At 42.5% G+C, this 15,559-nt stretch overlaps 2 protein-coding genes across 5 annotated transcripts in view; one reads left to right on the forward strand and one right to left on the reverse strand.

Moving 5' to 3' along the window:
* Positions 1–12,996, reverse strand: part of AK9 (adenylate kinase 9) — a 116,050-nt gene extending 103,054 nt beyond the window's left edge. The window contains exons 1-4 of one of the 2 annotated variants that reach the window (XM_075202901.1): positions 12,833–12,996; positions 11,133–11,258; positions 8,902–8,965; positions 709–761 (exon numbers count right to left, since the gene is read on the reverse strand). In XM_075202901.1, coding sequence (XP_075059002.1) covers positions 709–761; positions 8,902–8,965; positions 11,133–11,249 — 234 coding nt within the window. In that variant the 5' untranslated portion in view covers positions 11,250–11,258; positions 12,833–12,996. The remainder of the gene's footprint in view (positions 1–708; positions 762–8,901; positions 8,966–11,132; positions 11,259–12,832) is intronic. The other variant, XM_075202902.1, reaches the window with a different exon arrangement.
* Positions 12,997–13,326: 330 nt separating this feature from the next.
* FIG4 (FIG4 phosphoinositide 5-phosphatase) overlaps positions 13,327–15,559 on the forward strand; it is a 247,427-nt gene continuing 245,194 nt past the window's right edge. Inside the window, exon 1 of one of the 3 annotated variants that reach the window (XM_075202905.1) lies at positions 13,327–13,472. The gene's annotated coding sequence lies outside the window, so the exon portion shown is untranslated. The remainder of the gene's footprint in view (positions 13,473–15,559) is intronic. The other 2 variants (XM_075202904.1, XM_075202903.1) reach the window with 2 other exon arrangements.

A 15,559-nucleotide genomic window follows, 5' to 3' on the forward strand; every position in this document is an offset into this window, starting at 1 on the left:
CGGGGGCAGGCTGGGCTTGGGAGCATCTGCCACCTGGTCCAGTCCCTCCCATAGTGGGCTACCTTGGGCTGGGTCACCTGCATTTTTTAGCCTTTAAAATGTTCCTGATAGGTTGCTGAGTCGAGTCTTGCTCCCCGGGCTAAAATTTACCAGCCCTCCCCTGTGCACCAGACCCATTCACCGCTGCTCTGCCATGTAGAGAAGTAATAGACAGAATATCTCCCAACTCTCCCACCAATCAAGACAAAGGTGTCCCGATCGAGATGGCAGGACAGAGCCCTGAAATTGTGCCTGTTCCGCCTAAATCGTGATGGCTGGGAGGTAAGAATGAGTTCACTTACAGACCTGTGCTTCTGAATTGCTATTTCACCGATGTCTGCCAATTTATCTTTTATTTTTTTGATCGCTGATCCTGGCTTTAATTCTGCTGTTAATTTTTACATATATGTGTTTATTTTTATTCATCTGTGTGTGTTAGGTTAGTTCTCGCAATAGTTTGTCCCAAGCATTATTACATTATTTAACAATACGAGTTCCCAGTACGTCTGATGGAATCAGGTTTCTTAGATCTTTCACCCTTTGTTAAATAAATGTTTTGCTATGTTACCTTTAGTCAACTTTCTTTCATTTCAGTTTACATGATCACATTACTCTATTACTTTAGTCAATTATTATTTATTAAATAGACAAATAGCACACTGTACTTACCATAATGCCTTGCTCTGTTTCTTTTCTAATGTGTTCATTAATCAGTTCTTTGGCTAGAAAATAATCAAAAGCAATAAGTCGTTTTATGTAAATTATTTATTACGTGTGCTTTTTTAAAATAGACTAAAAATGCATTTCAAAACAGCAGTTCTTTAACAGTCCATATCAATAATAAACATATAACAAAACATTTTTATTGTCCTGCATGGTAATAGCTAACATTCACAGTAATGCTGAGATTGATATGTTGTTATAACTGTGATAAAACAAAATGCAAATAGCATTTTAGAAATTTTTAAGCATCTACTGACTTCTAGATGTGGCAGGCAAGTAGTTAGTGCAAGCATGAATGTTCCCTATGGCAGTAGTAATTTTCAGGCAGTTATTAACTGCTTTCCTTGGGGTGAATGTCATGCAGTCTCTTAGGCTACTTAGCCTTAGTACCAAGCAACCACATGGGATTACATATGTGTATGTCCAAATTGGATAGACACAGTCATGTCGATCAGCTGGGTCACATCACAGCCTGCTTGTATGTTCAGCAGGTCACGGCACACATGCCAACAATGGTCATCTGCCTACCAGATTGATAAGCATAACAAACAATTCCCATGAGATTATTCTCTACGCTGCACTTTTTATGGGGCCACGCGTTGCGGCTATTTTTGACTAATTTTCCGATTCGCGGGTGTGACCAGCCCTATAAAAAGATGTAAAGAAGCCCCTCTAACATATAAGAAGTCATTATAAGTTGTTGTGTAGAAAGATATTTTGCCATTATTGTCACATGTGGTCAATTTACATACACCAGCTGAGAAATTGATGGAAATCCTAACAATATAACTATAGTTTGAAATCACAGATATGAACTGAAAAAACTAAAAGAATTATCAAAAATTGATTTTTTTTTTACAAAAAATAACCTTTTTACAATTGGCTACTAGTGCCCATTATGAGGTAAAATGGTGGTAATACATGAAATGGTAAAATTTAAAATTTTTCATTATTATATATAGTCACGTGTACAGTAAAATAATATGGAATTTTGAGTTCCAAGTGTCCACCCCCCCTCCGTCTGGAGAGGAAGATCGTGGACGATTGGGGGCAAGCAGAGTAAGGCGTAGACACGCAAACGTGGCACGTCACCTGAAGATAAAGTCTAGTCTGAGTAAGCCACATCTGTAGTTATGTCTGTTAACAGTCGTTATTTTACAAGCATTCTACTTCTGGTACAAAGATAAGTGCTAATTATGATGATCATCTGCACAGATCTTTGCAGTGTTAAAAAAGAGAAAATAAATAAATAAAAAAGCTGATTATCCCTTCCACTTCAAAGTGAAACAAGCACCAGCGTTCATAGCCTGGCTTGGAGGGTAGATTGGGGCACGCACATTCAAATTAAGTACTGTGTGGTCCGCCAGGGCCATCTTTTCCATTGGGCACGATGGGCAGCTGCCCGGGGGCCCCACGGGCAAGGGGGCCCCATAGGCACGGCTCTTAATAAGAATAAATAATCCTGCAAAAGAAAAAAACCTGCAAAAAAACCCTTCAAGGGTCACTGAGCAAGTACATCTATCTATCTCTATCTCTATATATCTATATCTGTATCTGTATACATCTATATATCTATATCTATATCTAGGGGCCCCAGTGCACTGCTTTGCCCAGGGGCCCATAATGTTGTTAAGATGGCCTTGTGGTCCGCCCCTTGTAGATTAAGCCTAATTTTAGTAAACTGTATCTCCAGTTATGCATGTTAACAGGTCTATCTTTTGCGGGTACATGATTTCTGGTGCAACTAAATGTGCTGATGATGATGATGTCCACCACAGATCTGTGCAATGTTTAAAAAGAGAAGATAAAGAGCCCAGGGTAGCTCCCTACCCCAAAGAGAAAAAAGCAACAGTGCTCATAGCCTGGTCTGGTTACAGCTATTATATATATGATGACAGTCTATATTCTATACAATGATGTACTTCCGCCTGGACGCCGAGTGCATGCGCAGTAGCTGCGTCCCTGTTGCTAGGCAACAGGACAGTGAGAGGCGCTCAGCTGGTTCCTGCCCACCAATGAGAGGGAAGTTGTCCCTATTTCAGGAAGTCTCTGGCACCATTAGGGTGCCAGAGTATCAAGGTCAATGGTCCTTCTGCATCAGGGTCTCACTGTGCTTCCCAGCACCCTGATTGGTTTCCTGACTCCTGACTCGCTTGCCCTGACTTTCCCTGCGGATCTCCGCTTGACATTATCACTCCCTTGGTATTGACTTTGGACCGTCTGACTACGTTTGTGCCTGTTCCCTTTGTGCTTCGCTGTCAGCGCGGCTCGACTTCGATTGTCTCACTACACCTTTGCCTGACCCTCTTGTACTACTACCAGCAGCCTGTTCTCGGATTGCTTGTCTACGACACATCACTGGTGGCTGACCTGGAGGGCCGCGACCTGCGTACTCCTGCAGTGAACTCCAAACTTCTTTACGAGGGTCCCTGGGGTACGTTTAGACTCCGCGCCTCCTGGTTAACAGTGCTAATACCGGTGAGTAGCCTCAGTTACTCAGTTCCGTGACACTCCCACACTCCAAAAAACATACCAGTAAGTTAATTGGCGGCTATAAAAATTGACCTTAGTCTCTCTCAGTCTGTGTGTGTGTTAGGGAATTTAGACTGTAAGCTCTAATGGGGCAGGGACTGATGTGAGTGCTCTGTACAGCGCTGCAGAATTAGGGGCGCTATATAAATAGCTTGTGATGATGATGATGATTCTTCATAAGATCCAACAATTTTGTATATAGGTTGCACTACGTTTGTTTGTTTTTCTTGTCCTCTTTAATGAGGATTAAGGGAACAAATTGCATGATCTCATAATATGCATCACATCAAAGCTCTTTAAGTATTGTTACTATTTTTTTTTTTATTCTTTGGGTGCGATTTGTGCTGACAGACTTCCTAAAACTTCTATTTTTAGATTTTAAAATCACGCTGAGTTCAAAGTAACATCTTCAATGTAAAAGTTATGTTATATTTTAATCGCCTCGCCACCTTCCTGGCCCCTACTCTCACTACCCCATCTCTCACCCTCCGCCTCGCTCCATCAACCCTGACAATCTTATCCGAATCTCCCCTCTTCCCTCCCTCCCCTTCTCATGTGCCCTCTGGAACTCCAGGTCCATCTGCAACAAACTCCCCTCCATCCACGACCTCTTCATCTCCAACTCTCTTAACCTCCTCGCCATCACTGAAACCTGGCTTTCCTCTTCTGATACCGTCTCACCTGCTGCTCTCTCCTACGGGGGTCTCTCCTTCACCCACTCCACCAGACCTGATGGGCGTCCGGGAGGTGGAGTGGGCCTCCTCCTATCCCCTAGCTGCACCTTTCAGGTCATTCCCACCATACCTTCCCTCTCTTTCTCCTCCTTTGAAGTTCATTCCATCCGTCTCTTCTCCCCCATCCACCTCCGTGTCTCTGTCATCTACCGTCCCCCTGGCCCTACTTCCCTCTTCCTTGACAACTTCGCTGCCTGGCTCCCTCACTACCTTTCTTCCGACCTTCCATCCATCATACTTGGCGACTTTAACATCCCCATTGACAACTGCTCTGACCCCGCCACCATCAAACTTCTCGCCCTCTCCTCCTCACTAGGCCTCACTCAGTGGACCTCCTCCCCCACCCACTCTCATGGTCACGCCTTGGACCTCGTCCTCTCTCATCTCTGTGACCTTTCCGACTTCTCTAACTCTCCCTTCCCACTCTCTGACCACCATCTCCTCTCCTTCACTCTCTCCTCCTGCCAAGCTCCCACCTCACCTAAATTTACCTTCACTAGGCGCAACCTTGATGCTATTGACCCTACCGCTTTCTCCTCCTCTCTCGAAACTCTCCTCTCACCTCTTCCCTCCCTGACCTGCCCTGACCAGGCGTCCTCTCTCTACAACCTTTCCCTCACTACTGCCCTTGATGCTGTTGCCCCGGCCTCCTCAATCCACCAGCGCCGCCTCATTCCCCAACCATGGCACTCCAACCTTACCCGCTTCCTCCAAAAGTGCTCTCGCACTGCTGAAAGCCTCTGGAGGAAATCTCGCTCCCTGGCCGACTTCCTCCATTTTAAATTTATCCTCACCTCATTCTGCTCCGCCCTCTCCCTTGCTAAACAATCCTTCTTCAAGTCCCTCATTTCTTCTCACTCCTCCAATCCTCGCCGTCTCTTTGCCACCTTCAACTCCCTCCTCTCTCCACCCCCCCTCCCATCCCGCCTTCCCTCTCTGCCTCTGACCTCGCCACCTTTTTCACTTACAAAATCGAGGCCATCAGACTCAACATCTCCTCCTCCCATCCCACTCTTCCCCCCCTTTTCCCGCCTCCTCCCCCCAACATCCAACCCTGGTGCTCCTTCTGCCCCACCTCGGGTGAAGAAGTTCGCTCACTTATTCTATCCTCTCCACCTGTCCTCTCGACCCTATCCCCTCTCGCCTCCTTCGCTCTCTCTCTTCCACTGCTTGCTCTTACCTCGCTCACCTCTTTAACCTTTCACTCTCCTCTGGAGTAGTCCCCTCCTCATTTAAACATGCTCTTATCTCTCCCATCCTCAAAAAAACCTAATCTTGACCCCTCCTCCCCTGTTAACTATCGCCCTATCTCACTTCTCCCCTATGCCTCCAAATTACTTGAGAGGATTGTCTACAGCCGCCTCACCAAACACCTCTCGGACTACTCCCTCCTTGACCCTCTCCAATCAGGCTTCCGCCCCCTCCACTCCACTGAAACTGCCCTGGCCAAAGTTACCAACAACCTCTTATTAGCCAAATCCAAGGGTCACTTCTCCCTACTCATTCTCCTCGACCTCTCTGCAGCCTTCGACACCGTTGACCACCCCCTCCTGCTACAAACTCTTCTCTCTCTCGGCCTATCTGGTTCTGTCCTCGCCTGGTTCACCTCATACCTTGCGAACCGCTCCTTCTCTGTATCTACGTCTGGCTCTTCCTCCACCCCCTCCCCTCTCCCTGTTGGAGTCCCTCAGGGCTCTGTTCTCGGCCCTCTTCTATTTTCACTCTATACCTCCTCCCTTGATGCTCTCATCTCCTCCTTCGGTCTTCAGTATCACCTTTACGCTGACGACATCCAACTCTACATCTCCTTGCCCGATCTCTCCCCCTCCCTTCTCTCTCGTGTATCCGACTGCCTCTCGGCCATCTCCTCCTGGATGTCCTCGCGCTTTCTCAAAATTAACATATCTAAAACTAAAATAATTGTCTTTCCTCCCCCCAGGCTCCCCTTCCACCATGACCTCTCTATCACTGTCAACAACACCTCCATCTCCTCTGTCACCCAACTTCGCTGCCTGGGCGTTACCTTCGACTCCTCTCTGTCCTTTACCCCCCACATTCAATCCCTTGCCCAAGCCTGTCGCTTTCAACTTCGCAACATTGCCCGCATCCGACCTTTCCTCTCTCAGGATGCAACCAAAACCATCATTCACACTCTCATTATCTCACGCCTCGACTACTGCAACCTCCTTCTCACTGGCCTCCCCCTCTCCCACCTTGCCTTCCTCCGCTCTATTCTGAACGCGGCTGCCAGACTGTTCTTCCTCTCTCGCCGCTCCTCCTCCGCTTCCCCTCTCTGCCTTGCCCTACACTGGCTCCCCATCCCCTACAGAATCATCTTCAAACTCCTGACCACCACATACAAGGCACTCTCCCAGTCTACTGCCCCCTACATCTCCAACCTCCTCTCCATTCACACTCCTGCCCGCTCCCTGCGCTCGGCCAATGACCGTCGCCTCTCCTCCACTCTGATCACCTCTTCCCACTCCAGAATCTAAGACTTCTCCCGGGCAGCCCCCCTTCACTGGAATGACCTCCCTCGCTCCGTCCGTCTCTCTCCCACTCTAAGCTCCTTCAAACGGGCACTAAAAACCCGCCTGTTCCTCAAAGCCTACCATCCTTCCTCCTAACCCGCTCTCCCCTCCCTCCTCCTGTACCCTCTTCTCTTCTTTACATCAACTGGCCCCCTTTGTACCTGAGTTTTGTTCACCCTCCCTTAGGATGTAAGCTCATTTGAGCAGGGCCCTCTTCCCTCCTGTGTCCTTACCTACTCTTCTGCTCCGTCTTTTCTGCATTAGCCTGCTTGGAGCTTCCGAAGTTTTGGTATTTTTGTTTACTGCTCAGTAATATTTTACCCTGTACTGTCTATTGTTTGTGCATTGTACGGCGCTGCAGAACTCTTGTGGCGCCTAACAAATAAAGGATAATAATAATAATAATAATAATCACGTAAAATGCATAACATCTTTCTTTTACCCATGAAAGTTTAATTTGTGTCTCCATATATAATTTGCTGTTATTTATAGTTATTTATACCATAAATCAAGTAATCGTAACCTGTAGTATTATTTTTTTTTCATTTTCAAAATCTCCATGATATATTTTAGCTTGATATGTACAGTCATGGTTAAAAGTTTTGAGAATGACACAAGTGTTGGTTTTCACAAAGTTTGCTGCTTCAGTGTTTTAAGAGCTTTTTGTCAGATGTTGCTATGGTTTACTGAAGTAAAATTACAAGCATTTCATAAGTGTCAAAGGCTTTTATTGACAATTACATTAAGTTTATGCAAAGAGTCAATATTTGCAGTGTTGACCCTTCTTTTTGAAGACCTCTGCAATCTGTCCTGTCATGCTGTCAATCAACTTCTGGGCCACATACTGACTGATGGCTAACCATTCTTGCCTAATCAGTGCTTGGAGTTTGTCCGAATTTATGGGTTCTTGCTTGTCCACCCGCCTCTTGAGGATTCACCACCAGTTCTTAACGGGATTAAGGTCTGGGGAGTTTCCTGGCCATGGACCCAAAATTTCGATGTTTTGATCCCCGTGCCCCTTAGTTATCATTTTTGCCTTATGGCAAGGTGCTACATCATGCTGGAAAAGGCATTCTTTGTCACCAAACTGTTCCTGGATGGTTGAGAGCGGTTGCTCTTGGAGGATGTTTTGGTACCATTCTTTATTCATGGCTGTGTTCTTAGGCAAAATTGTGAGTGAGCCCACTCCCTTGGCTGAGAAGCAACCCCACACATGAATGGTCTCGGGATGCTTTACTGTTGGCACGATGCAGGACTGATGGTAACGCTCACCTTTTCTTCTCCGGACAAGCGTTTTTTCAGATGCCCCAAACAATCTGAAAGGGGATTCAACAAAGAAAATGACTTTACCCCAGTCCTCAGCAGTCCAATCCCTGTACCTTTTGCAGAATATCAGTCTGTCCCTGATGTTTTTCCTGGAGAAAAGGGGCTTCTTTGCTGGCCTTCTTGACACCAGGCCATCCTCCAAAAGTCTTCGCCTCACTGTGCGTGCAGATGCACTCACACCTGCCTGCTGCCATTCCTGAGCAAGCTCTGCACTGGTGGTGCCACGATCCCGCAGCTGAATCAACTTTAGGAGACGGTCCAGAAGCTTGCTGGATATTCTTGGGCGCCCTGAAGCCTTCTTCACAAGTAGTGAACCTCCCTCCTTGAAGTTCTTGATGAACCGATAAAAGGTTGATTTAGGTGCAATGTTACTAGCAGCAATATCCTTGCCTGTGAAGCCCTTTTTGTGCAAAGCAATGATGATTGCACGTGTTTCCTTACAGGTAAACATTGTTAACAGAGGAAGAACAATGACTTCAAGCATCACCCTCATTTTAAAGCTTCCAGTCTGTTATTCTAACTCAATCAGGATGACAGAGTGATCTGCAACCTTGTCCTCGTCAACACCTCGTAACACCTGTGTTACCGAGAGATCACTGACCTGATGTCAGCTGGTCCTTTTGTGGCAGGGCTTAAATGCAGTGAAAATGTTGTTTTGGGGATAACGTTCACTTTCATGGCAAAGAGGGACTTTGAAATTAATTGCAATTCATCTGATAACTCTTCATGACATTCTGGAGTATATGCAAATTGGCATCATAAAAGCTGAGACAGCAGATTTTGTGAAAAATATTTGAATCATTCTCAAATCTTTTGGCCATGACTGTATTTGGGATTATAATTGGTATCCTCTTTTAATGTTGGAAAAGTCTGTTTTTTAAATATATAATAAATCATGCTGAAATTTATTTAATTTTCCAAATGACATTTTTTCAGATTCTTCTAATTCGTGTTGAATCGTTTTATTCAATGATTTCAAACCAGACATAGTTTCATTAGCACAATGAATACGGTACCTTCAATGTAAATGCAATTCCATGACTGTGAGAGCTTCTTCCCTAGAGTAGCCTTTCCAGTGCCCTGAAAATATAACAATTAAGCAACATATCATCAATAGGCTGCTGGTGCTGAACATAATTCACAGACTATTATCACACTAAAAACACAATAAAACCATAGACATAAACATCATACACACATTTTTTCTCTAGTTACATAAATTACCACATTCAGTTAATTTTACAAGGCATTGTAAAAAAAATATGTTAACCAGGCATTAAAGGCAGAAGAAAAATATCTAAATCAATAATTTGCTACCACTAATTATAGAAAAATATGTGTCAGTTAATAAATAATTGTTTAACAAAATCTGATGAAAGCAATAAGGTAGGTGAATTGTACAGGGCTGGAGAGTACAAAGCCAATGAACCTATAGAAAGTTCTGTGGAAAAGTGGGAGATGCCCTCCTTCTCCATCCCTCTATCTAACCTTTCCATACTTTGCCCCCTCTTTCTTTCTCCCTGCTCCTCTCCCCTCAGTGTTTTCGTCCCTCACCCCCTCTTGCCACACTGTGTCTCCTGTCAGTCTCTCCCCTTAACCTTTAGATTGTAAGCTCCCTTGAGCAGGGCCTGCTTTCCTGGAGTCCTCCTACTCTTGTTTTCCTTTGCCCTTAACCCTCTGCCTCTTCTCTTCATTTCGTCACTTGACTCCTGCCCCCACCTTTCCTCTTCTCCATCTCTGCCCTGATCCTGTAAGTGTTGCACAGGCGCATCCCTTTATTAACTCCCTCACCTCTCTCCTTCCCTTCCTATCTGTACATTGGAATTCACTTTTACTTCTTTACCCTATATACTTCTCACTGCTAATTAGTACTTGTTTATACATATTGCTCTTTGTCTATATATATTACCCTTTGCTTACTGCACTTTGTTTTGTACTATCTGGTATGCCATGTATTGTCACCTTGTACCGTTACGCCAAGCTTTGTATACAGCACTGTGGATCCTTTGTGGCGCCTCATAAATAAAAGATAATGATAAAAAAGGATGAAATATACACTACTGCATAATCTCTATTATTTGATAGCTGAAATGATTACTTGTATTGTTGGCTTTCCATATATGGAAGGAGATTAAAGTATGAATCCCACGTAGAGCGTTTCTTTTAAGCATGCATCTGTCATTTTTCTTAGTTATCCACCTACAAATCATTATCTCCTTTTCAAAACATTTCTGCAGGGCAGACAAGTAAGGCTGGTAGTCACATTCACATTCGCAGACTCGCAGCATGTCATGTGAATGCAAAGGGGAGCAGATTTTACAGTGCAGGCAGAGCTCAGAGGGGCATTTCAAAGCCTCTCTGCTCACAACATCACATGCCATGTGACTGTGGTTGCCATGACCACATGAGACTGTGCAGAATTATAAATAGTTTATAGCAGCCTGAATAAACAAACCAAGGAAAAGTGGCAAATACCAAGCTTCTTCTTATAGCCTCCCACAAGGATTTATGTAAAAAAAATACATTTCATTTTTTTCATGGGATTGCTGATTTAATAAAACAAAGGCAAACTAATATTCCTTTTAAATTTCTATGTTATTTCAGTGAGTTACATTTATATTTTTAATAGGCTGAATCGCCATCAGACTTGCACTACTGGACAAATGACACCTTTCTGTTTATTTTTTTCTGGTTGGCATTACTTGTGATCTTGTTTTGTGCTGTTGCTAATAACCAGCAGTTATATATATAAGTATGCTGTAGACCAAAGTGTTAGTTTGGGTATGTTTTGAGAACATAAGAATTGATTAATTGAGGACATTTGAGTTCAGACAGCAATTAAAACAGAAGTGGAGTATTAGCAAATAACAACAGCAATAATTTTACAATATACAGTTTGTATGTTCTCCCCGTGTTTGCGTGGGTTTCCTCCGGGTGCTCCGCTTTCCTCCCACACTCCAAAAACATACTCGTAGGTTAATTGGCTGCTATCAAAATTGACCCTAGTCTCTCTCTCTCTCTCTCTCTGTATATTATGGAATTTAGACTGTAAGCTCCAATGGGGCAGGGACTGATGTGAATGAGTTCTCTGTACAGCACTGCAGAATCAGTGGCGCTATATAAATAAATGGTGATGATGATACCTTACATAACACAGGGTGACTGATAAAAGAAAGATGAATGTACAAGGCTCCTCTTAGCAAGTACTCAGGTTAGTGAAGAACACCAATATTAAAAGAGGTCTTACTGGTTTTCCAACGATAAGGAAACAGGTTGGTTTGGACAGGAGAAAAGCTCTCTCAACTTCATTCTCGTCAAATGTGTCCACAAGTGGGGTGAGATGAATGTTTTCTTGCAGAGCCATTACAAAATTCTGCAAATAAAATTGACACAAGTATCTTAAGCAAATGTATATTTTTGTTTATAATTTTTTTTGCAGGCAATTCTCCGTGACAGGTCCTTTTTGGTTAAGTACAGGCTGTTCAAAGGCAGAGGCACCAAAACAATTCCTAATAAATCCATGCACATTGGAAATAATGAAAACAGGGTAACAAGTTATTATTAGACCCAGTTTATGATGAATCTATTTGTGTAAGTAATAAGGGAGACCCATTTAAATATGTTTGTGACTAGGTATTATCTGATTAAAACCAAAATAATAATAATGTAAACGGCAATGGAACATGACAATGGAACATAAATAAAGCTGCAGGTTTAGTGAAGTTGACATAACAATCTACTAAACTATGTAGGTAGGAAGCAGGGTGGCAGGCCCAAAATTAGGCAATTACCCAAATATTATACCCCTGCACATAAACATGCTTTATGGGTGACTCTGCTCAACTCTAAACTACTCTGTGAGCAGGGCAGTTACAAATCTAGTGTGTTAAATTCGTTGAAGGGTGTAAACTTACATAAATATTTTCTTTACTCCCCTAAAGGCCCTTCCTCTGTGTAATTTATTATAAATATTATAATAAATAGTACATGAGTGTCCAGTGGACATCAAGGTGAAGGGAGAACAAAAGACAATAGTGTATACTCTGTGTTCCTGCATCTCTTCAAACTGTGTTCATATAGGGCATTCATGGGTTTAACCAATACACATGAATGGTTGTTCCTAGTGAACAATATATATATATATATATATATATATATATATAATTAGATGCTTTTAGTTAAGTTTACACAAGGCTGAATGCACGTAAGTACAGCAAAACATGAACTTGTCTTAATACAAGGTGGTTGTATTGTTTTTAAAGTAAGATAGTACGGTCTGAATCTTCTCCCATGCTTTCACTATGTATTTATAGTTTAGTTTTCCTTGCTACAATATGTATTCCAAATTAACAATTAGTTCTTTAACATTGCCTAGAGAGCAATTCACTTAAAACTAGAGTAGAGGATACTTGTGTTCAAACCAACACAAGTAATATAAACAGCCCTTGGTGTTTGATGCCCAATTATCATATAAATCTTATCATGCAACTTTCCTTATGTTTTGCTTATATACATTGTTGAGCCTGAAGGAGACTCAGCTTGAAATGTATTTTTTTCTTGCTTTTCAATCATCCATGAAAATGTCACTTTTATATTTAACAATGAAAGGGTATGTGCTGCAATATACTAACAAGAAACACCATCTTTATTTTTACAAACTCTTAAAATTAAAAACTTGACATGAATTCACTCCAAAACACAATGTTCCTCGTATTTTGTGGAGGATAGAGTCTCCTATAGAAGTCGGTATATCTGGTTTGCTGCTATAACAATGATTGGCACTGATTTCTTCCACCACTGTCATTGCTATTTATCCAACAGTATTCCTGTAAATTGATCCTTACAGTATTTATAATGCTGGCCGCCCCCCAGCAGACCCCAAGTCCTGTGCACCCTGAGTGTGATACATAAAGCGGGGTGTCTGCAGATAATATAATATATACTCACCCCTCAGCCCCCACACTGTCTCCTCTATCACCAGCACTGATTTGTGTACAGCCCGGACATCTCCATGGCGACAGCTCCGCCCACCCCAAACTATACTGGCGCCTGTCACATGAGCCTATATCTGGTGGTAACAAATCCTATCCTGTCAGTCCCGGCCCGGGCAGACACTACAAGTGTCCATTAGAGTATTTATCAGCACATAGGGATCCTGCTATGCCAAGAACACAATCTGCATTGATACTACTGATGATGATTAGAGCTGTGTATGTTACAGGCGGTTTCCCTATAGTTCTGCATTACATCCACACACTGTATATCTGCCCCGTAGTATGATCCGTGGATCCAATGAATATGTAGTTTGGTTACTCGCAATACGATCAATGGGACAGAAGTTACCTTTAGTAATAGTCACACAAAATACCCTGGAAACGTTTTACTCTTTGTGAATCATGACAACAATATACCAGAACGCTACATAGTTCAAGTTACTATTTGTCCCTTGTTCGGCTTCCGTCCTGCACGTGATTCCATTCCACTAATCCCGGAACTAACGTTCTATCCATTCTGAGCAGTAACGGTGTCTCTCTGCCCTTAGTATACAGTGTTGGTGTTTGCTATGGGCTGATGCCAGGCGTCTCAGGTATGTGAGGTTTCTGCCGGGAATGATAGGAGTCGGCGTCAGCTGTCATCACTGTCAGGGGTTTGTAATCTCCCCAAACAGTGTCAGGTTATAAACTTATGTTTACAAAGCATTTTATATTGATGGGAATGCCGCTTTTTAGGTGAATGTTCAGCTGCCTTTGTGTGGTTCTGCATGGTGCACCCCACCCTTGTCTTACACTGTTAGAAGCTTGATTGACAGCTGTTTTGCACCGATGAAGTTAATCAAAATTTGGCTGCAGACAAAATGGATTTATGGCTTTGCATATATAGCTGTAAATTGCCAGATAACCAGTGGTATTGGATGCATGGGTGGTCAGTATGGCAAGTAAGGACAAGTTTGCATATGTCTGGCCAGAATTCCTGGGATGATGCTCAATTCTTAAATTGTTGGTTCTGTGACATAATGCTGCATTTAAGCATAAGATATGAGGCTATCAGAAGACTCTTAATGAGTTGTTCTGCATGCAGTTCTAAGTAACTATTCTATTCTCGTTGTTTGCTCTCTAAAAAAAAAAAAGTTGTGGTTTGGACCACTTCTCTTTTTCCAGACCCAAAATGAAACCCTGACTTTAACCCTTGCTACTTTATATCGTAAAAAAATAAAAAAATAAAAAATAAAAGAAAAAAGTAAATTAACTTTAAAACTATAGATAGAATTAGATCATGTGTCTGTCTAATGAGGATGTGCTGTGTTAGTGAAGGGCAGGGCCATCTTTTTCCATTGGGCACGATGGGCAGCTGCCTGGGGGCCCCACAGGCAAGGGGGCCCCATAGCCACGGCTCTTAATGAGAATAAATAATCCTGCAAAAGAAAAAAACCTGCAAAAAAAACCTACAAGGGTCACTGAGCAAGTACATCTATCTATCTCTATATATCTATATCTGTATCTGTATACATCTATATATCTATATCTAGGGGCCCCGGTGCACTGCTTTGCCCGGGGGCCCATAATGTTGTTAAGATGGCCCTGGTGAAGGGGCCTTAACAAGTGTTTGTGATTGGGTTTAAAATGAAATAAAAGTTATCATTTCCCATCTGGTTGACAACATGCTAACATTTATGCTTGCTGGTAAATTTTCACATGAATATACTTTAGGAAAATGTAAAATACTGCACAATATGTACTTACAATGAGCGAGAACATGTGAAGTGGGTTTAGACATTTGTCAGCACATAAAAAAAATATATATACAGGAAAAAAATTGGTAAGGATGATATATTGTTTAGTTTTTTTCTTTTACCATACATCGAAGCAGCTATAGAAGCAAAGAGAACATAAACTTATTAATGCAGATTATAAAGTGTATTCTGAATTGCAGGTATGGTGAAAACTTTGCGCCCAATAATCGAATGAGTCAGAGTGGATAAATGTGAAGATGTATTTACACTTTTTTTAATACGTAGTTGCTGTATACAATCAATAAAAACCTTACCATGAAGTCTGCAAAAGACTGTTGTATTCATAGGTAATGCTGCTCTATGAACATGTGAATGATGATTCACTATCTTACTGGACTAAATTATTGACTTAACTTCCTTTTGCCACAAATTTGATTGCAGCAGCTGAAAATGACTGTTTTTTTTTCTCTCCTGTTTTATATGTGGGGGGAAAATAGCATGCACTATATGCAAAAATATTGAACTTTTATGTTCTCTCCTGAATGAGTTCCTTCAGTTCTTTTGCCTCAGCAGGCAGGAAAGCTGTGCTGTAGGATGAAGCCCACCAAGAGTGAGCATGTGCTCAGGGCAACTGTACCTATTATTTTTTATTTATTTTTAATTTTTTCCTAGCAGTGAACCCATTGCCTGATCTAAACATAGCCGACTTTATGCTTGTGATCTGCTGGACCAAATGTTAAGTGCTTAAAAATGTATTTCACTCAGTTAACGTAAACCCACTAGGCAGCCTCTTTCACTGATGTAAAGTCTAGTGGAGATCTGTTTTCTAGGATCAAGTGCCACGCTGCTCCTTCTCTCTAGCAACTATGGTACTCTGAACATGATAGCATCTGCAACTGCTCAGTTGGAAGTTATAGGCCAAGAAAGCCCCACCAGAGTTTTAC

The sequence above is a fragment of the Mixophyes fleayi genome, chromosome 3 (assembly GCF_038048845.1).
Source record: "Mixophyes fleayi isolate aMixFle1 chromosome 3, aMixFle1.hap1, whole genome shotgun sequence".
Taxonomy (NCBI): domain Eukaryota; kingdom Metazoa; phylum Chordata; class Amphibia; order Anura; family Limnodynastidae; genus Mixophyes; species Mixophyes fleayi.